The following is a 23431-nucleotide window of genomic DNA, read 5'->3' on the forward strand; positions in this document are numbered from 1 at the left end:
CCTGCCTTTACGTATATATGAACGCAAAGCAGGGGCCGCCTTTTCGTATAACATGACCAAGCTGATTATAAAGCTTGCTAGACACTCCCACACGCGCGACAGGCGAATGTTCTGCTAGCCAAGAAGGTAGTGGATCAGTATTGAATGGCAATTATTTCTACATCATACAACTTTAATTCTAAAAATATTACATTAAAATAAATCTAGCAGGTTAACGTTCAGGTTGTTTCTTTCACAATATATGAGCTGCAGTGCATTCATAATTAAGCTAAATTTGTCACAATTACCTTTTATCTTATTACTTAGTAACTAAGTGATAAATATAAAAACTGTAGGATCTCAATAAATATCTGTAATGCTGGCGACTTGGCGTATTCAGCCACCATTGTTTATTTTGCATGCAACGATATACACAGCTACAGAAGTGTGCGTCTTTACATTAAAATGCCGATCATTTCTTTTAGCTGCTTGCTTTTACACACACATAAAATACTGTTCTCATCCACAAATATAAGATTGTTGATACATCATGTGAGGGTGAGACCCTCACTGTAATATTTCAATGCCTGTTATGATTATTACTGTGAATGTTATTCTACTGGTGATAGAGCTGTGGTTTATTAGGTATCGTGCCTGTTGTTCACCAAAGTGTATTTGATATATGATGGTGTACTGCTGTATTTAGATTAGGGTGCCTCCCTTAATGAAGTTGCCGTAGCTACATGTGGAACAAGGGTTTTGTTATAGCCACATGTTTGGTAATCTTCCAATAGAAGGGGTAATGCTGATGTTCAGTCTTTACTGGTAATGGTTAGGAAATAATAATGACAATGATAATAACGAGTAAACAATAAAATAGTTTAACGATCGTGTTTGTAAACAAAAAGACTGTATTCATACAGGTTAAACAAATATGTATGTATGACCGGGATGGCTACGTGGTGACATCAGGCCAGAAGCAGGAACTGCAAACTCAGGTAAGTTTGGTGCAAAGCACACTGCTGCGCTATTTTTATTTTCATACAAAAATAAATAAAATATTCAAACAGAAAAACACTGCTCACAGAGCAAAAATAAATGGTTCTACAAAACAAAAGTCTCGAACATAAAATAAAACAAACCTAAGGTCAGGCTGGGCAGTTGCCTTCACTGATCCAAATATATGAATGTTTATTGTAAATGGATTGAATGTTAAATAGTTTGTTTTTGTAGAAAATGATTCCAGGTGTAACCGGTTATTGAATAATTACGTTTTAAATACCTCTGTGAGAGAATAATGTGATTGTGGGTGGGGGTAAGCTTGGACCGTCACTGCGCTACACCATAAGATTAAGACAAAATAGTCTAATAAAAGTTTTTTTAGTAATATATACCATAAAATTACTACTGTGTAGCATTGAAAAAAATATACACTGCTGTGCAAAAGTCTTAGACGTTGTAATGATCCATCTCCTAGTGGCTGATGGGTTTATAACGCTACCATCAGCATAAGACACGTACTTTCCTCTCGACTAGAGAGCTTGCTCTTTAGTTGACTGGTAAGGCGTTCGTCTTTTAACCGCATGGTCGCGTCCCGGTCCTGCCGTTCCATGCAGTTCAATGGAGTGTAAAACCCAAGAATTACAACATGTTGCATTTTTCTACTCTGATGCATTATGAGCATCAACAGTTTACTATGGACTATGAAACAATTAATGGATGGACAACGACACCTGTGCCCTCCGGGTGAAGCCTCCATTCTGAGGCGCTGGGAACTCCCCTTTAGAGGAGGACTGCCGCCCAGTTTATCATCCCAGGCAGGTGTATCGTGCACCCAGAGCAACAGCTTGCAGGCTACTCGATGGAGACTGGGGGACCTGAGGCTGCCCTGGTGGTTTACATAAGCCACCATAGTATTGTTGTCCGTCCAGACAAGCACGTCTCCCTTGAACCTCCTGTCAAAAATTCTGCAAGGCTAGAAACACTGCCTGCAGCTCCAAAATATTGATATGAAGACCCTACCACGGGGGGTTCCATACCCCTTGCGCTCCCCTGCCATTCCACAGTGCCCCAGCCGAGGCTGGACGCGTCCGTGGTGATGACCTCCCTTCTGGTGATGCTGCCCAGCGCTACGCTTAAGCGCAGATGGGCAGGCTGTGTCCACCAGGAAAGTGCCTTCAGACAGTGTTACCAGGTGGCCACAGTTCAATGAGGGCTGAAAAACCCTGCTGTTGAACCAGGCTTGGAGAGGGCGCATGCACAGGAGACCCAAAGGAAGGGTCTGGGAAGCTGCTGCCATCAAGCCCAGAAGCCTCTGGAATGTCACTAGTGTGAGCTTTCTGTTGAGCTGAAAAAGCTTCAGACAAGCGGCTATTCTCTACACCCCGTCGCCTGACAGAGTGGACAGCATGGTCCTGGAGTCCAGGCACACCCAAATAGGAGGCTGTCTGCGAGGGTGTGAGCTGGCTCTTTGCACGATTCACTGGCAGGGTCAACCGATGAAGGTGGTTGCTGACGAGTTCCAAGCGGGCCTCTGCCTGCATTGGAGACTGAGCTCAAATGAGCCAGTCATCCAGGTAATTGAGTACTTTGATGCCGCCGAGTCTAAATGGGGCCAGAATAGCCTCCTGCACTTTGAAAAGACACAGGGAGCTAGAAAGAGGCCGAATGGCAGGACAGGGAACTTGTATGTTGTCCCTTGGAAAGCGAACCGCAGGTAATGCTAGCAAACAGTTTTGGTAAGCTACCAAAATACTGTTATAGTTACCCAGCCGTGCGTCAAACACACCAGCTGAGTAATCCTGCTTAAGGATAACCCCGACACTGTATTTGGGCAGGTAGTGTCCTTATTAAGGAGTGCTAACTTGGGTGTCTGCACCAAAGAAGCGATGGCTGCATCCACAGGAAGGAACTCAGCCAAGCCGAGTTTCCCTGCATCATGGATGCTATACAAAGTCCCCATAGACCAGGAAACCACTGGAGCTGTAGCCAGATGACCCCAGGATGAGTGTACCTAGGAAAGAAAATCTTGATGCACTGTGGGGGATGTATGAGAGGGAATGGGCTTGTCCTCAAAAATGGACTGCTTCTGCATCAATAGGCCATGGGACTTGCAGTGCTTCAGTAGCTCTTTTAATCAGAGGCAGAAGTTCTGCCGACAGAGAAGGGTGACCCACTGGCACTGCACTGTCCGAGTCTACCACCTCCAGAGGGTAACTCTGGATCGCCCATCTCTTCAGAGGCGGCAATGGAAAGCAGATCATCTTGCTGCGAGCTTGCTGCCCATTGTTGCTCCAAGAGAACAGCAGGGACAGGCAGAGCACTACGCTCACACAACAGCTCAGCCAGTACTGTTCCCTGCTGGGAGACAGCTGCCCAGAGCTTATCCAGGTGCTCAGTCCGCTGATCTATGAGATTGGTGATTCTTTATCCTCCTCTTAGAAGCAGGAGGAGGAGAGGGGAAGGCAGAGGATGACAAGGAAGACTGTGCCACTCGTTCAACTCTCCTGCTCTCCTTTGGCACCGCACCCTCAGAGGAGGATCCCTTTAAGAGATGATGCTGGGTAGCCCTGTCCAGGTGGTGTAGATGTGGACCGCTTCACGGAGCCATGAGACACCTGTTTCCCTAGCGCAGTGTTTCCCGGTCCTGGGGGACCCCTGTGTCTGCTGCTTTTCATTCCAACTGAGTTCTCAGTTACTTAATCAAACCCTTAATTTAGCTAATAATGTGGTTAATTAGACCTTTTTAATTGTTCTCGGCACCTAATAAGTTGCCGATTTCAAGTTACTTATAAAATTGTATAGTTAACTTAATCTCCAACTGTTTAAAAGCTGAAATCAATTAAGGTCCAATTAAGGTAATGCATAGTTCAATTAAGGGTTCAACTAAGTAAATGAGAAAGTTGGAATGGAATCCAGCAGACACAGGGGTCCCCCCAGGACCAGGACTGGGAAAGGGGTGACAGCAGCCGCCGGCTTTGCGTGGGGCACAAGGGACTTAATGAAAACAACAGGCTGAGTGCATAATACGTGTAAGTAAGTAGCAATTACTATAAGCATGTAACAATTAATCGCCTTAATTAGTGCAATTACACAAGCAAATAAGCAGATATAAGTAACTTGATACTTATCCGTTCATAGTCTCTCCCATCAGGTTAGGATGAAAGGAAAAACAATGACTGTCTGCAGTCCAGTTATGCCCTCGGTGGCGGGCACGATTGTGTCAGTTTTGATATTTCTTATTCAGGTTATCAGGGTCCATTAGGTAACGGTTACATTTCGTACTTGATAAGGAAGAAGTACGTATCTGAATAGGCTCTCCTGTCAGGTCAGTTCTTGAAAGGAAAAATGGCATGGAGGTCTGTGAGCACTGTCATTTTGTGCCCACTAGGGCGGGCCATGACTGCTTCAAAGGTGCTGCGAGTAATGTTCATATATTGTATTCAGGTTTCGGGTCTTTAGGAGGTAAATACCCATTTGGTAATGGTTATATTTCATACTTGAAAAGGAAAAGCCTTTGCTGTAGACTGGAGAAAAATATCACTAATACATACAATTCAGGATTATGTATTTGCAGTAAAAACTTACTGGGGATGTGTGGCAGGGTGCTGGCCCCTGTGCGTAGTTTTTGTGTTTTGTGTTGTATGTATTGGTGCATGTATAGTCTGGGTTATGTAGCATGGGTGATTTAAAATGTATATGTGCATTTAGGCACAGGGATTGCACAATCGCTTCACATGCAGATAAAAGGTGTAGTAGTATGTGGGTACGGGGATTGCACAAATTAGTTCATGTGCTGGGATTCAAGTGAACGATTCATTAGTAATTGAATCCCAGCACAGCTTATAGATGCACAAATCACTCACTTGGGTTTGGTGTGTTCAGAGTGGAGAATGGGAAAGAGGAGGAGAATTAAAAACAAATTACTACTTGTTATAGTGTTTGCTTGTTTGTCTGTTTCATTTGGCCAACGTGCCTTTTGTTTTGTAAAGTGTTTTGTTTGTTTAAATCTTTTAATAAATCGGCGCAACAGCGCACTCACTCACCAGTCCTGTCTGTGTCCTGTATTTCCTGGCCTGACATAACCACCAGCCAGCCTGTTCACAGGATGTTAATAAACATACCACTAAAAATGTACGCTGAAGACATTAAATCTAACCTTAGTAGACTCGATTCTCTTTCATTTCACTATCATGCTGCACTAAGATCAGTTATACTCTACCCACCACTATGATTTCTATAGGATACCTGTGTGGACATTTCTATCTGCACATAGAATTAAGTTTTGTCATGTTTTTGTTTATAAAGCTAATCTGACTTTGTTCTCAAAATTACCTTTGAATCATGGGGATATAAATTGTACTTTCTTCTAGTTGCTTTATACCAAATTATTCATCATACATTAATTGTCAAAGTACTTTAAACCAACGCAGTGTCTGCAGTCTCGATAAGCCTGAGAGAAACGTTTGGAATGTTCTAGGAGCCAAGTGACTGATTCAGTAAAGGCACAACAGCCAACAACTCTTGCACCTGTTCCGACACTGTACAAGTCTTGGATGTCACATACCTTGACTGCTCTATTTGATACAAAGTAGCACTTGTGTCATAATAGGCTACAATCCTTCAATTGATGTACTATTTCATTGGCCTCTACGTGAAAAACGAATAATAAAAGGCTTGCAAATATGTATAGCTTTACAGTATATGACACACTTACTTTGTTTGCAGAAATAAGAGAGAACAGGGCCAGATCCTGAAGACACAGTTGCTATCCATCTCAGTAGAATGTGTTATCACACAATTCAAGTAATTGTGAAAATGGTGACATGTGCAATCTTCATACTTGCACATTATTATGATCATTAGAGATCTCATGACAATAAAACACAGAAGTTGGTTAAAACAATGTGCTTGTATTAGAGAGCTTGAAGTAGGAAAATCCAAAGTTCCTTTTTTAGGCCAAAAAAGCCATCCTTTCCAGGAATTGATATAGCACAGAGCCTTTCATTTTAATCTGAGGCATTCATTTGAAGTTTGGGTTATATAAATGTTAAGTCAATGTTGTAGAAGTCTTCATGTTCCTGGCAACCAGAAAAAAATGTATTACAAGTTTAAATTTAAGATAACATGGCCATGTTCCTGTAGGTCAATATTGACTAATTATTGAACTAATTTTTGACCAAACAGTTATAAAAAAAAAAACACCTTTCTTCATCGCTGACATTAAAACTACTGGCAGCAGTCTTTTTGTACTGGTATTAAGAAACACCCAAAAGCCTGTTCCAGTAGATTTTCTGCTGGCTATAGTCACTTTGTTCTAATATTTATTCACCCATTATTATTATTTTATCAAATTTGCCTTTTTTTAATTTTAAAAGGTATTTTATGTTTTGGTAGATCCAATAATTTTGGTATGAATTGCCTAAAAGATCTGTCAATTGCTATTAAATTATTTTATCAAAAATAAATTAAATAAACAAAAAATGTGCACCCAAGTATACAAAAGGAGGTTATTTTTTTTTATACAAAATACATTTGGCAACACAATTTGAATAAAAAAGCAGCTTTATTTTGTGTTAAATAGTTAAAAAAACAAAACAAAAAAAAACACCACAATCTAAGGCAAAATTGTGAAAACCTTAATTAAACTGCTATTCAATATAGTCGTCCCCCCCTCTCCTCTCCTCCCCCCCCCCCCCTCTCTTCAAAGATCTTGGCTGGATGCTTTGGGTTGAGAAACTACAGAAGACTCTCAAACGTTGCCATTGTTCTGGGGGGCTTACTGTCACAGACAAATATCCATTGATATAGGAGAAGGGGGCAAAGGCTTAATTATCTTTGAACATTTTGCTTAGCTGCTGCATTAGGCTCTCCAGCTCGGGGTTGCCCCCCAGGTCTTCGATCAACCTGTAGGATTCAGCCTCCAGGTCACGTAGGGTCTGCCGGGTGTAAGCGAAGGATCCCACCTTCTCCAGGTAGTCCACACAGTAGCGTTTGATGTCCACGTTCTCGGTGCGCTGCCTCAAGATGTTTTGTACCTGAGTGCTCTCGGGACACGTCCAGATTGCGTGGATGGTGGGGAAGGAGAACTTGCCCTCGGTCAGGTCCTCGCAGAAGCTCTTATTCTCGCTGTACTCTTTGGAGCTCAGGTTGGCATAGTCATCCCGGATCTGAAAGAAAAGGCCCAGGGTGTCGAGCAGGGGCTTCAAGTTCCCACAATAGCTGGAAAAGAGCTGCATGAGCCCCACAGCCAGACCAAAGAGCCCACCGGTCTTCTGTAGAACCATGTTGCGGTACTCCTGCTCCGTGGGACAGGTGTAGGTGTCCCGCCAGTGGATATCCAGGCCCTGGCCACGGTGGAGCTCCAGCAGCTGTCTGGTGAAGACATGCACAGCCTGCGGGTGCTGCAGAGTCAGCACCCTCTCCAGCCCCAGGAAGTAGACGTAGTTGGCAGAGTTGATGACCGAGGGGATGCCATAGATGCTGTGAGCCACCGGGAAGCCCCGCCTCAGTTTGGAGTTATCTTCAATGTCATCGATTAGCAGGCTAGCATTGTGCAGCATCTCTGTCACCTCGATGATGACCTGAGGATGGATTGGAGAAGGGGAAATGCTTAGCAAAACTTTAGTTAGAACGGTATTCAACATGATCAAGCAAACCCTAATATATACTGCCCATATAAAGAGTGCTAGCCAAGGCAGATAAGGTGCAGATACAATCAGTGTTAGACTGGGGGGTGGACGCAGTCCACTCACTTTTTTGGAAGGGTGGACCCTCTCCACCCACTATTTTTAATGAAACAATATTTTGTTAATCATTGTTAATTATCTTGAATAGTAGCCTATTTTTATTTCTACCCAGTACTTCATCGTTCAATGTTCCAGACGCAACTTTTTTAGCGTCTGTGTGCACGTTCTCTGGTTAAACAATAACTGCTCTTGTACTGAAACTGACAAGCCTCCATTAGGAACTGAAATTTACGAGACAACTTGATTTTAGAGGGCGATTGCATTTGAGTTTTTTAAAAGAATGTGATCACATAACACGTTTTGATTCAGTTAAGACATTTCTAAAATAAACTAAGTGAAAATGAGTATAATTGACTTTTTTTTCCCTTTCCAAAACTGACAAACCAAACACTATCCGATAGACTTGATGAAAAACATCACACAGACACTGCCTCCCTCATAGCAAGATCTCTCGATTTGCTGAAAATAATTGTGAAAGCTTAGAATACAAAGGGAAAATTATTTAATATCATATCAGTGTTTACAAAGACTCCACACACCTGTTTTTACTAGGTTATAATATAAAGCCTTCTTTATTGCATACATTTTATCATGTTTATTTTTTATTTGTGACCTACTATTTATTTTTTATTTGTATGCATTCTGTTTGCTTGCTTCTTATTTGTTATGCCTGTATGGTCTTTATATTAAAATAGTTTTGGGATACTATATTGTATGTAAAAAGGGTACAAGGCTAATATTGTCAATTTTTGTATGCTTTCATTTTTATTTGCGACCTGCAGTTTCATATTTTGCTTTAGTTTTTATTTGCGACCTGCAGTTTCATGTTTTGCAGCCAAATAATATTTCTCAAGAACAGGCTAGGATAGGCCTCCTAGTTTAGAGAGGGAGTCTCATTTTCTTTATTCTGGGCTGGAAACCTTCCATAGACAATCTACCCAACAGTGAGATTGGCAGTATTTTCCAGTTCAGCATGTTCGACTGTTAATTCTAATTAGTATACTGATTATTGGTAGCCTAAAACTTCGTAACGATCTTCGCATAATACAATGGATTTACATGCAAATAAAGAAACATTTTCCCATCCAACTAACTATGATTTTTCATGAACCCAGCCTCCCCAAATAATATCCCTAGATCAATTTCTTCATCTTTCTAGGTGTAAAATTAACTGCACTGGCACTGTAAGACGTAACACTGCGTAACCCTATTTCCACTCAGTCTAACTCTGGATATAATGTTGTAAATTAAGGGTCCTATTCGAAAGCTTGAAAGAAAATCTTTAATTCTCTGAACTCTTGACATCACAAATCACTCATATCATTATAGGTAGCAGAATTCACCTAACCATTGCAGAGTGAACCAGGGTTTGGTTGTTTTATTATTAAAGAAAAAAAGAGGACAACCCCTCCCTCTATTGACATCTGGTGGACTGAAGTATGTAAACACAATATACACAGTGTCTTTAAGGCACCAGAGTATCCAGTAGAACCTCTCTTCATTAATAAATTCACACAGCTAGTTCCAGCTCTGTATCTAACTATTCCAGACGGACGCCATGCGTCTAACCTAAATCAACATTTTCATTGCAAGATTTACAAACGCACATATGCCTGGGTGACTACAGACTACAAAAGATCAACCAATATGCCAGCAATGCACTGCAGTCTTCCTGGAGGTTATTAGTATTTGACATTCAAGAGAAACAATACAGTAAAAAGTGCTGCCCACACCAATCTGTGTTGTTGCTTAGTTCAATGAAGATGCTACAATGAAAACTGCACTGCACTTCTGCTGTGGTTTTGAGGTCAATTAGAATAGGTCAAGCATTGCAGCAAGTGTGAATCTTAAGGGAGCCATATTTCTGTCTTCTGAAGCCAGCCTGTGGCTTGACCAATAACAGCATGTTTATAGCACCTCTCAAGATGTACTCGTTTTTTTTTTTTTATAATTTAGGTCATTGCCAATTAGTTTTTATTATTTTCTCCCCAATTTGAAATGCCCAATTATTTTTAGGTTCAGCTCACCGCTACCACCCCTGCGCTGACTCATGGAGGGGCGAAGATGAACACACGCTGTCCTCCGAAGCGTGTGCCGTCAGCCGCCTGCTTCTTTACACTCTGCAGACTCACCGTGCAGCTGCCTCAGAGCTACAGCGTCGCAGGACAACGCAGCTCTGGGCAGCTTACAGGCAAGTCCGCAGGCGCCCGGCCAGACTACAGGGGTCGCTGGTGCGTGGTGAGCCGAGGACACCCTGGCCGACCTGGCCATCCCTCCCCCCGGGAGACGCTCCGCCAATCGAGCGCCGCCCCCTGGGAGCTCCCGTCCATGGTCGGCTGTGGAATAGCCTGGACTCGAACTCGCAACGTCCAGGCTACAGAGCGCATCCTGCACTCTAGCGAGTGCTTTTACTGGATGCGCCACTCGGGAGCCCCCAAGATGTACTCTTTTGAAGACAATTCATAGACTTACTAAAAAACAACAAATACAGTTCTTTCATAAGATATGCCCCTCAAGGGGGTGGGGGCTGCATGCGGACAATAAGGACGTGGTGTTGGTGGCTGAAAAAGGGGAAACACCATCAGCAAAGACTCATAAGGGATAAGGTTTTGTAGAGGGTTTCAGTCCTACAAATAAAGCTACAGCCTTCATTATATAAAACAGCACTCTGAAACACACATTATGCTGGGCAAAGGGCCAGTAAGGATGAAGTTTATTTGTTTTATCTTTACCACAGCTATTGCTTGGTCACAGAGATAAAGAGTAGCCTTTCCACAACACAAGCGTGGCTGACCTGCCACTGACCTAATTATTCATATCCACTGTTTAAACACTTCTGTCCAACCTCAATAAAGACAAAACAAATGTGTGTAGGACCTTTTAATAATAACAAATGTTAGTTAGTACTAAATGTAGTAAAACAAAATTAAAAATCAGTAAATTAAAAAGGACCTCTTCTTGCTATGAATTCAAGACAAACATTTTAGTGACTTCATATTTCTCTGTTCATTGTGTTAGACCATTGAAAGATTTTTATAAAAAAAAAACTCCCTCTTCTGCAAACAAAGGAGGGGTTTTTATTAGCAAAATAACCTATTCTTTATACATTTTAATCCTCCCCCCCCATTCCTGTACTGGTCATGGGCTGTCTGATTGTAGACAAGCAGTCATGTCTTAAGAGACAGAGGCAGGTGCTTAGATGCCTCCTAACTGGTTCAATCATTTAGCCTTTCTGTTAGATCAAACTGATAAAAACTAGGACAAACCAGGGCCAACAGCACTGATCACAGCTGCACATGAACAAGTATGTCTGGAGTTCTGTCAGAAAACAAGGTCATGAAGGAGAAAGTGAAAAGCAAAGTCTGCTAAGAACCAAGTACTATTTCTAGCATTACAGAGATCCTTGCTTCTTAACATCAGATCACCAAATACTGGCTGGGTGAAATCGGGGAGTCCTTGATCTGCAGAGGAATAAAAAACAAACAAAACACACACACACACACACACACACACACACACCATTACCTACAAATTGATTATATTTAACGCAACCTTTTCATCAGGAAAGCCAAGATGCTAGCCGACCTATAATGTTCTGACTCAGTTTGCCCACTGAAAACAGTTGAAACTCTGCTTAGCTTCTACTGTACTGGATTTTTTTTTTTTTTTCTTCTCAGGAACTGGCCACTAAAATATGCTTTGGAACATCCACATGCATAGAATACAAATTGTTGTGTACATTAAATTAAATTTTAAATTAAAAAAGTAAACTTAATTGTGCTGAATTTATATTTTAATTTTGTATTTATTTCAAATGCAAACATTTCACAGACCAAAAAAAAAAAAAACACACACCATCAAAACAACAACCCTGGCTGCATGCATATTTAAAGCAGACCTGTCGGTTACAAGCATTTCAGGATCTTTTATGATTCCTTGGGACGGTTACAGCTAAAAATAAAATATTTACCATGGTAGCAGCTGTTTCTCTGTTATTAATCTATGCTACAACAGCTGAACCAAACAAGTACTGCCGGTACATTCATTACCATGTTTTATTCATTTACTGGAACAGTAGATTTACATTTCAGATTATAATTCATTCAAAAATCTTAATAATAATAATAATAATAATAATAATAATAATAATAATAATAAGATACATGGAAGCCCTCTGGTCTCCATGGCATGACAGCACACAAACAGTTAAGGTGCACTTGCCAAATCCTTGTTTAGCCTATGAATTCAGATGAATGCAGGGCGGTGGCCATGTAATGTTTTTGTACTGCCTGGAGCTCAGTCTTTGGATACAGTTTATAGTTTTTGGTTTAAAACCCTTTCGTTTTTTTTTAGGTATCTATACTTGAATAGTTTGATTTAAAGACCTAAATTGGAAGGGTGGTTGCGCAGTTTAAAAAAGTAATTAACAAAACAATACCTAAAAGAAAACAGAATACAAAACAACAAGCTTAATAAACAGCATGCTTCTGAAATCCTACCGAGACGAGGATTTCCCCTTCATTGACCTTCCAATACACATCACTCCAGTCTCTGTACAGTACAATTACCTTACTGAACTAAATTCGATTACAATCTCATTCACCACTGCCTTTCTACTTCTGGCCCTCCTTGGCAGCACAGCCTGCCGAATCCCCCTCCTTTACAGTGCAAGCCAGGCAGGACGTTTTGGATAGCCAGCTCTAATTCAAAAGGAAATTGGTTTCCAGCAACCACTGTTCTTAGGAGCCTAAGAAAAACAAAATGACTGAAAAATTAAAGAGGAATTTTATTTCAATATAAAATTAGAATCCCATATGCTTTTGGGGAATACAAAATGCAGATGGAACCACTAAATTAATAATAAAAAGAAATATTTCTGTCTAATAGCTGCAGGTTTTTCCCACCCGTGCTCTGACCTGAATAGGGACACAAAGCACCGATAATAAGAATGGTAATATTGTAAGACTCACATTGCACAGAAGCTATAGCCATTCCAAGGGCTGTGTCGTAATTCAAACCCTACCCCCTAATACTGTACGTCAGCATACTTCTTTCCTACTTTCTACAGCCACAGAAGTGGAAAATAAGCTTTAGACACACTATAGTAGAAATACCATAAAACGCAGTCTAACAAAATCCACTAACAATGGAAATGGAAATGAATTAAGCAGCAAAAAGAAGTAGCCAGTAGAGTTCTATTTTCCTCAAAACAAATCTGGTTCTTAAATTACTTCATGTCTTGTAGTTCAAACTCAATTTAATGTTCTAGCAAGAAGCAGACCACATAAGCTGAATGTAAAATATGACTGGTCAACCACCCAGTACTAGTATTTACTTTTTTAAACTGAAGTAAATTGGTCGTTAAAAGGCAACCGATTGCTAACGTGTTATGCGTAAAAGTCTGCAAGAACTGCAGGCCTAATGAAATAAAGCGCTTGCTACGGATGTATGGGGGTAAAATGGTTTAATGATGATTGTAAAATTTCTAGAAGTCATATCATAAATCATTTTAATGATGTGTACCAAAAACATATTAAAAAAAAGAGAGTCTGGAAGCACAGCATGTGTTGAATCATAATTAAGAAAAAGCAGTAAAAATACATTAGATTTAAGTGGCTCAGTGCATTAATTTGGGGTTGCCAATCAATATGACTATAAAGCTGGCTCTACACCTACATGAAAGCAACAGTACGATTAGTGTATAAACAAAAGCAATTACACAGTCCACAAATACTGTATACATATATCACCCCTGATTGCATGTGGACTTAAAATAACCTACAACTATACATATAGGAAACAGCTGGTACGTTACTTTAGTACTTCCACAACTATACACGATGGTTGCTAGCAGAAAGCTGCATTTCCAAAACAGGGCAATAACGGACCTGGCTTTGAAACAATAGATGCATATACTGTAGCACCACACACATGAGTTTGCATGTCACCTTTGCAAACTGAATTTGTATCTGCAAAACACAAACAACCAAAGTGGCATCCATCTTGTTTTAAGGACACCATGCATGCAGGCAGACAATAAACCATTTACAGAAAATACTTGGTTTGCTGTATTTGTATAAAAAAAAATTAACAATTACAATTGTTATTCAAAATTATAAGATGGAGTAAAATGCCATAGGACACTTTATACAGTGTGTACACTTTTTTCATAACCTGCAATAAAGGTTTGTGTGTAAACCAGTTAACCCCATAACAACTAGTCAGTTATGAAGCTGTATCACAAGAAGGAAAACGAATCCACCAGGACCATCATGGGTACCAGTACATGTCAACAGCTCAAAATGAACCTTAAAAGCAAAAAGTGTCTGAAGTTTCTGACTGGTTAGATTTACATAATAAAGAATTAACAGAATTAAAAGAATTAACAGTGATATACTGTAGTACCTTAACACATGCAACTTTAGTACTTTGCCTACTATTTATGGATCAGACTGACATATAAAGGAGTACTTATAACAACCACTTATCAAAAGTATTTAAATTGGTGTATGTGTTTAAACATGTTACAGGGTAGCGTATAAATATTAGCACTGTTCAAGACAGTTTTCCTCCAAGGTAAATTAAACTTTTGAGATACAGATACTGTTCAATGGAGGTCTGTATTGCATTAAAAGAGCCTCAGTACCACCTTTGTGGTTTCTATGAACAGTGAGGTTTTCTTCTTCTCTGACACAATGGAAGTGAAAGAATATGCACACGCTCCAAGTTAAAGAGTCTGGGCAAGGCTTTGACATGACGATTACTCAGTTTATACTGATAGGCTGTGTCACCCCAGACAACGATGTGTAATGCAAATGTACAATATAGGAGCCATCTACAGCTGTTTAGCAGACTACTTGACTTGACAGTTCATGGAGGGGGAAGTTAAAGACAATGTTCAGAAAATGCAGTAGCAGCAATGGTTCAATCTAAACAACATGTGTAACACCACCTAGATGAAGCAAGGTTCTAATCTAGTGCATTAGGATGTATCTAGTATCCAAATAGCTTAGAGCTAAAGTATCCATCATGCTAAAATGTAAAAACAAAAATCAAAATGATGGTGTCTGGATGCTACATTCCAGCCTTATGTTTGATATTCCTGAAAGCAGACCTGGTAGTTTACAGTACATTACATCATTATAGTATCCACTTATAACACTCAAAAAATACAAGCCTTTCTGGTTATTTTTGGTGCAGTTTGATCCGGTTGGGAAGTTGGAATCTTAGAAGATGTTAAACGGAGGCACATTTTAGAAATCATCTCTTACTATACAATTTGTTGACCTTAAATTGGACCTAGAATGGGGAATACTGTATAAACACCTGATGCCTAGAAGTGTAGTAATGTAGCTGTGCAAAGCCTTTTCCTACCACCCACAGTAGTGATATAACAGAAGAACCCCATGGTTAATTAAGCAGCACAACTCCATTCATTTAAACTGTCATTGGATGGAAATTCCAAGAAGTTATTAAAAGGGCAATGAAGGAGCTTGTGTTTGTTTGGCAGTGTTTAACATAGAGATACCACAATATTATAAACACTATACATTACGATGGCATATGTTTTTGGTGTCAAATATGCAGTGCACAACCTGAAATACTTCTCTTTCAAGGCAAGTCCTTTGTAAAAAGGCAGGGATCCAGTGCCTGCTCTGATGTACTTTTTCAGTACTGTAAAGCTGTGAAAGCAGGAGCTGCCCACAAAAAAAATGCAAACACACTTTATAAAAGCAGTTCACTGTGCTTGGAAATAAATTCCACACTGCAGTGCTACGCTTCCCAGTCTCTTTCCTGCTGGCACGAAACCTCCAAAAGCAGTCTGAGTTTCTGAATACCTATGTGTGCAAGAGTTCCGATATGGCACAAAAGCACTTGCAGGAAATAAACAGTTCCAATATTTGGCATTTGAATTTCAACTTACCAGATGGATGCGCAGGAATCTACCGCACTGAAGGTGTAAGATTTATCTGATTTCTTTAAAAATGGTATTTCAATGGTAACATAACTAACAAACAATATTAATATACATTTTTTAGAAAGTCATACCTTTGAAAGCAGTAATCAATTATTAAATTGATAGGTTAAGTTTTATTACTTTCAAGTAGTTCTCAACAAAATCATGCTTAAACTGGGTTTGATATGTGGTCAGGGACATTATCACACAGAGCACAAGAGCATTATATAAGGAAGAAGCAGATAAAGTTCTTTCCCTCTAGGATTTCAGTCACAAAGGCAGTATTACCAAGAGGCTTGCATCTCAAGTCTGGAGCTGACCAACAGGGACATGGGAAGATGATGAGAGGTTATGTAGGGCATGTCTATTAAGGACCTAAAAGTAATTGTAGCTAGCAAAGTTCCATAAATCTTCTCCACTATGCACATCCATTTATTATATACATTAGGTCTTAACTGTGCAGTCTTGAAAGAAACACATTTTAGCCAACTGTATTTTCAATTTAAAACATGATATCTAGCAGTACACTACGTTAAATAATTTTGTGTTTCAAGTCATGATTTTAGGCTTGCACTTCACCTGGAGGGTGAGATTGTCCCCACCCCTTCACTGGCATCTTTCCTGTCAATAACCAATCAGCTGCTACCCCTATTGACTGACATGTTTCAGCCAGTAAAATCCCTTGACCCAAAAGACACTGCTGGGGTGAAAACTGTAACAGATATCCTGGAATGCAAAGCAAACTAACTGATGACTTATTGTAGGACCAGTTTAAAAAAAAAAAAAAAAATTGCTATAAAATGTGTTCTTTCAAAACTGCAAACTTGACACTGTAGTTAATAGAAGTGGACAATGAAGATAGTTACAAACACACAGTACAACATATTAAGTCTTATACCAATAAGAACTTATTAGAAGCAACAAAGCATTACATTCTGTATGAATAGCAACACAGTATTAACCTGCACAAGTAGCAAATGTTGTACTACAGTTTCTTACAAGATGGAATGGAATAGTATTACCATTGAATTAAACAAAAAAAAAAAAAAAAAAAAGGTTTGCATATAGTTGATTTAGAATAAGGTAAAAAGCAATTAGATACGTCCCTGTTTCGTGGATCTGTCGGCAAAACATTGCCCATGCCTGCTGTGATGCCTAGGCAGACTGGGCATGGCTGTCAGAGCAAGGCGACAGCACTAAGATAACAGTTCCTCTTTTTAGTAGACTAGAAGGCGCACTGATGTAAATGTATGGAAACTGTGTAGTTTATCTCATCTCTTTAAAAGATATTACCTTGTGTGTTTTTAAATCATCATTTCAATATTGTTAAGTTTTGATCAGCATCAGATTTAACAGACCTTCACTAAAAGTTTTTTCGAGCAGTGCTAAAGAGACACTTGGCATTCACAGACAAGCTGATTTACTACTAAATATATTATCAAATTTCCTTCAGATTCTGAAATTCTGAATCTTAAATGTGGTATCCAAAATCGATATCTAATCATGTTTAAAAAATAAATGTAAAACAGTGTACAGTATTATATAACACAATGTGAATTTAAAGACCAATCGCAGGATAACCGAACACACTACATTTAACTGTGTTACTGTAAATGATTTGGGTTCAATTTACCACCAGTCTTGGAGGACAGACACTCTGTTATGGAAAAGGATATCTTGGGTAGGGATAATTCACTTCATTGAACTTCAGTAACCCCTACTAATTAGACACCCCACAAGGCCCAGCATAGAACAGACTACGGTAGGCCTCTCCTCTAAGGTACAATGGCTTGGCAACAGTTGCTGCTCAGTTGGCTTGATAGTGGGTATCGGCAGTGTCTTCACCATATGACACGTGTCGCAATAAAGTAAATTAAAGCATGAAACATAAAAATCACACAATTGTCTCATTTGCTTGTGCAAGTGCGTGCAATAACACTGGTAATGCACTTTTGATCAAATAAGCTTCACAGCCTGTTTTACTTTTGTTTCCTGTTTATTCTTTAAAATACATTTCTTTAAAACAAAATTACAAAATCAGGGCTCCAGACAAATGGCTCCAGGCCAGAAAAAAATGGTCACCAAATTCAATTGCTGGGTGCCACTTCAGGAGCAAGTTAGTTGCTACTATATTCAACTGATTAAAATACAACAACTTGTTAAGACACTAAAGCATTGTGTAATTCTAGCAGCCTTATTTTGTATTAACTGCAACCAATTAAATGAAACTTGAAGGCCAAAAAATAATACCACATTTACACTGGCCACTTTTATACTGGCATTGAGATGGCTTGGGTCTTTATTTTGGAAAGTAAATGCAGCCTTCCCAGGTCCAGCCGTCCTAAAAGTGGGATGCTCCAGAGTGGGGCTCTACGATGGCTTTGGTCTTTTTGCTCTACTGTAAACTCATCGGTCCCTGAGACGGCTCACGTTTGCCACGTACACTCGTGGGAAACACCCCCATTGTCAGCGTCTAACAGGCACAGACAACAGCAATCTGGATTGTTACTCAAACACTGAACTAAAAATATCTTTGGACAGAACTTTTATATTTGTGCTATAATGTGAAAAGACATTTAAATGTGTAAAATGTATGTGGGATACATGAGAAAGAAGCCTAGTTGCCACAAAACCTTTGTCAGAAATATTCTTCTTTCACACATATCTCCAAGCATAACCTGTTTGTAGTTTGATATGTATCATTATGAGAAAATGTTCGGTTTTGTGGGTACCTCTATCTAGACTTTAACAAATTATTACAGTAAAGTGGGTAAGAAAATAAACATTTTCCTTCACAGGGCGAATATAGTCCATTGTTTAAAAGTAATGTACTTTAAGACATAAACATAGCGCTTGTTTAATTATATGTATCATAGCACAATTATACAATTTGAAAAATAAAGCCGCATGCTAGTCGAAGTTTAATCAATTTAAATGTGTAGGCTTTATTATTCAAAGTGTATCAGAGGAGGGAGCTCACTAGGTGAGGTCTTACTAATGCATTGTAAAGTTTTAACATTACTTCCCTTGATTTAAATTCAGCACTTCTCACAATATATCCGAGCATCTTGTTGGCCTTTTTTATAGCTTCCCCACATTGTCTAGATGAAGAAATTTCTGAGTCAACATAAATTCCTAGGTCTTTTTCATAGTTCCCTTCTTCAATTTCAGTATCTCCCATATGGTATTTATAATGTACATTTTTATTGCCTGCATGCAGTACCTTACACTTTTCTATATTAAATGTCATTTGCTATGTGTCTGCCCAGAATCTGAATGCTGCCTAGATCATTTTGAATGACCTTTGCTGCTGCAAAAGTGTTTGCCACGCCTTCTACTTTTGTGTCTATAAATTTAACAAGTTTGCTTACTATGCCAAAATCTAAGTCATTAATGTAGATTAGGAAGAGCAGAGGGCCTAATACTGATCCCTGTGGTACTCCACTGTTACCTCGCTCCATTTTGAGGCTTCTCCTCTAATCAGTACTTTCTGTTTTCAACATGTTAACCACTCCCTAATCCATGCTCATTTCCTTGAATCCCTACTGCGTTCAGTTTGAGAATTAATCTTTCATGCCGGACTTTGTCAAAAGCTTTCTGGAAATCTAAATAAACCATGTCATATGCTTTGCAATTATCCATTGTCAATGTTGCATCCTCAAAAAAAATCAAGCAGGTTAGTTAGACACGATCTCCCTTTCCTAAAACCATGCTGACCGTCTCCCAGGACACTGTTACCATATAGGTAATTTTCCATTATGAATCTTATTATAGTTTCCATAAGTTTACATATAATAGAAGTCAGGCTTATTGGTCTGTAGTTATCTGGTTCGGTTTTGTCTCCCTTTTTGTGAGTCGGTATTACGTTTGCAATTTTCCAGTCTATCGGTACAACCCCTGTGTCAAGAGACTGTTGCATGATCTTGGTTAGTGGTTTGTTAATAACTTCTTTCATTTCTTTGAGTACTATTGGGAGGATCTCATCCGGCCCAGGGGATTTGTTTATTAAGAGCTCCAAGTCCATTTAACACTTCTGCCTCTGTTATGCTAAAGTTATTTAAATCTGGATAGGAACAGGTCGACATGTGGGGCATGTTGTCCATATCCTCCTTTGTAAAAACTTGTGAAAAGTAATAATTTAATATATTTGCTATTTTTTTCTCTTCAGATATGATTTTGCCATTTGTATCTTAGATATTTTACTTCCTCCTTGAATGTTCTTTTGCTGTTATAATATTGGAAATTTTGGAATTGGTTTTAGCCCCCTTGGCAATGCTCATTTCGATTTCTAACTTCTTTTTTGACTTGAGTTTGCAGTTCAAGTACACTCTGTGTATTTTGTTCTTGGTCCCTTTTAAATGCTCTGTTAAGTGTCTTTTTTCTCTCTTTTTTTTAATTGGTCTATTAAACCATTTTGGCCATTTTGTTTTAGATTTTGATGTCTATTTTTTTTCTTTTTTTATTTAATAGTCGCCAATAATTTTGTATTATTTTCTCCCAATTTAGGACTATCCAATTATTATTTTAGGCTCGGCTCACCGCTAACACCCCTGCGATCACTTGGGAGCGGCGAAGACGAACACACGCTGTCCTCCGAAGCACGTGCCATCAGCTGACCGCTTCTTTTCACACTGCAGACTCACCATGCAGCCACCCAGAGCTACAGCGTCGGCGGACAACGCAGCTCTGGGGAGCTCACAGGTAAGCTCGCAGGTGCCCGGTCACACTACAGGGGTCACTGGTGCGCATTGAGCCGAGGACACCCTGGCCGACCTAATTCAATTTCATCTGTCGTGCTCCCCACCGAATTTTCCCATTTTATCCCCCATGAGTATGGCTTCTCCTGTGTACACACATTTCTAATTTTGTTCACACAGTTTATTTTGCTCAGTGTTTGAATTTGGCAGTCTATAGCATGCCCCTATTATTATGCCCTTTGAGTTTTTGTCCATTATTCTGACCCATATTGATTGTGTTGCCAGTCCCCACCTGCCCAGACGATTTTAGAACAATTTAACAGTGATATTGTAAATCCGAGATGAAAGCTGTTGTACAAAAAAAACAAAACAAAAAAAAAAATATGACATTGCTCTATTGAACATTTAAGTCGATTATATCTCATTTAGTTTTTTAGATGAAACACATCATTAGTCAAACACTTTCTCATAAAATTCAAGATCAAATAATTAACACAATCAGATTTTGACACTGAACCCCCATTTAACAGTGTCTACTAATAGTACTAAGAAGCTGAATTGCCTTGGACACAACCAGGAGACACGTTTACCCAACTGGACTGAATTGAGATCTGGTCATTGAAGAACTGTATCAATCCTACCTGTATTTTATCTTCCGGGACATTCAGCCAATGGTTGAAGGCTTGTGAAAGTTTGGTCCTCACTTGTTTCCCTAATTGGAAATAAATACATTTTAATAACATTGCCTGACTAAACAAAAAAACACTGGAATCAAACAAAAAATTGTTAAATGATTGGTGGTTTAAAATAGGTGAATATGCAGTTGCAGACAAAAGTATTGGCACCCTACGCTTATTATACCTTTAAAGCACTTATCTGCTCCCTATTTTACTTTATTTAATCCTGCACTTAACTCAACCTGTAGTATTCTGTATTTCATTTGCACTTGTATCTAACCCTGATATAACTATCAACACTTACCTGCTCTTGAAATGCCCCGATATCAAGTCGTACTGTGTTTTGAATTTGCTTTTATTAGGACTGAAGTCATTATATTTTGTATCTTGCTCCAATTGTACTGTAATTCTTGACATGTATTTTTTGTATACAGCTGTAAGTCTCCCTGGGTAAGGGTGTCTGCTAAGAAATAAATAAAAATAATACCATAATTCCAATTCAATAACACCAATTCAACAGATTAAGGGCAAGCATTTAGTAAACTTTAGCCACTTAATAAAATAAGCAAAAAAACAAATTTCTACTCATTTAACAAATAATCTTTATGAAATAATAAGATTATTTCAAGTATTTGTTCATCACAAATGTATTGGCACCCCTGCTTTAGTGTTTCACATGTCTTCCTTTTGTGTTTATTACGGCTTTCAGATGGTTATGATTCTTAACCAGTATGCTACATCTTGTTGGTGAAACAGATTGGATACACAATGCTTGACTGCAGCTTTTTTCAGTCCAAAGCATTTCTATTGGCTTGAGATCTGGTGATTGCGAAGGCCATTCCAGAACTTTTATCTTTGTTTTCTTCAAGACCTCCAGAATTAGCCGCATGCTTTGGGTCGCTGACATGTTGGATGATAAACTGTCTGCCAATCCGCTTACAAGCAGATGATATCATTGTACTTTGTAGAATGTTTTGATACATGGCTGCATTCATTCGATCTTCAATCACATGAATGGCTCCAGTCATTAGTGACGGTTTAGCCGTCTGGAGATAGTGAACACGCCCATTTATTTAATTGCCTGTTTTGATTTTAACGTGCGTTTTTAAAATGTAATTTGCGTATAAAATGTATGAAATGCTGACTGGTAAATATATTATTAAATGTCTGGTAAACGTTTATTCACTTGGGAAAAGGTCAGAGGTCACGTTTGAGCTTTTGTTGTTTTTAAATATTGCAATCTACTGTTAATTCGAACTGTGTTCGTTTTTAGCACATTTGCACACTGTCTGTGTCTGGATACTGCACTACGCAGTTTGTTTTGGATTTGTTTACAATATCACCGCACTTGAATATCCAGAGGTATGAACTGTTTTTAAAAGAAAGCCTTGCTGTCTATGTGCTGCTGTTTTTATGCAACATTTCTGAAGATTCTGAATTGAATTACTGCCTGTGACTGAATTACTACTGTTCTGCACACAACACTGCCATAGGAAGTGACTTGAACCCTGATTCTCTAAGTTTTGTGATAGTCTGCGGGACAACACCGCTCGGCGCTGTGACATATTGAACTGCTCAACACCCTCATATCACAATTACCGATACAATAGGTGGTTGATTTTCTTGGGACGTCAACTTATTTCAAGCATTTCAGTTGACTTTGCTCTGTGGTACTTCTTGATTATTGCTCTGATTGTGGATTTTGGTATCCAGTATTTCTTTGATACTCTTCTGTAGCCATTTCCTTTGTTGTAGTTTGTTACGAGGGCTTTTCTCAAACTGAAAACTCCTTTGTCTTGACCATCATCTGATATGTTGCCAAAACGCTCTTCAACAGATGTTGGAAATAGTGACCTAGTTTTCTGGCTATTGACTTAATAATACAGCTTAAATACTGTGTAACAGTTTTCAATCAATGAATGTATTTTTAAATTGGTTCCAATTACATTTTTACAGACTTTTAATGTAGATTACTTTTTTTTTTGTTAAACCAGAAATTGTGTATTTTGGTCTTTGTCATTAATTGGTGGCTAATATCCACTAAATGCTTGTATTTAACACAGGGGTGTCAAACTCGGTTCCTGGAGGGCTGCAGTGTCTTCTGGTTTTCGTTCCACCCGAGCTCTCAATTACTTAATTGGTCTAATTATTTGATTAACTGGACAAATGTAACACTTCTCTTCAGGTCTCAACATGTTTCACTTGAATCAAGTGCATTTTTTAAATTATCAACTGTAAAAGACCTTGAAAAATATGAAATATGTCCAATTGAACAAATAATTAGATCAATTAACTTTATTGAGAGCTAAGTTGGAATGAAAACCAAAAAGACCCTGCGGCCCACGAGGACTGGAGTTTGACACCCCTGATTTA

General features: G+C 39.1%; 1 protein-coding gene across 2 annotated transcripts in view; it reads right to left on the bottom strand.

Annotated features, from left to right (window-relative positions):
- Positions 1 to 6525: 6525 nt before the first annotated feature.
- Positions 6526 to 23431, bottom strand: part of ggps1 (geranylgeranyl diphosphate synthase 1) — a 35642-nt gene continuing 18736 nt past the window's right edge. For both annotated transcript variants that reach the window (XM_059025442.1, XM_034017837.3), the window contains 2 exons: positions 21023 to 21093; positions 6526 to 7562 (listed from right to left, as the gene is read on the bottom strand). In XM_059025442.1, the coding sequence (XP_058881425.1) occupies positions 6807 to 7541 (735 nt within the window). In that variant the 5' untranslated portion in view covers positions 7542 to 7562; positions 21023 to 21093 and the 3' untranslated portion in view covers positions 6526 to 6806. The remainder of the gene's footprint in view (positions 7563 to 21022; positions 21094 to 23431) is intronic.

This window comes from Acipenser ruthenus, chromosome 6 (assembly GCF_902713425.1).
Source record: "Acipenser ruthenus chromosome 6, fAciRut3.2 maternal haplotype, whole genome shotgun sequence".
NCBI lineage: Eukaryota > Metazoa > Chordata > Actinopteri > Acipenseriformes > Acipenseridae > Acipenser > Acipenser ruthenus.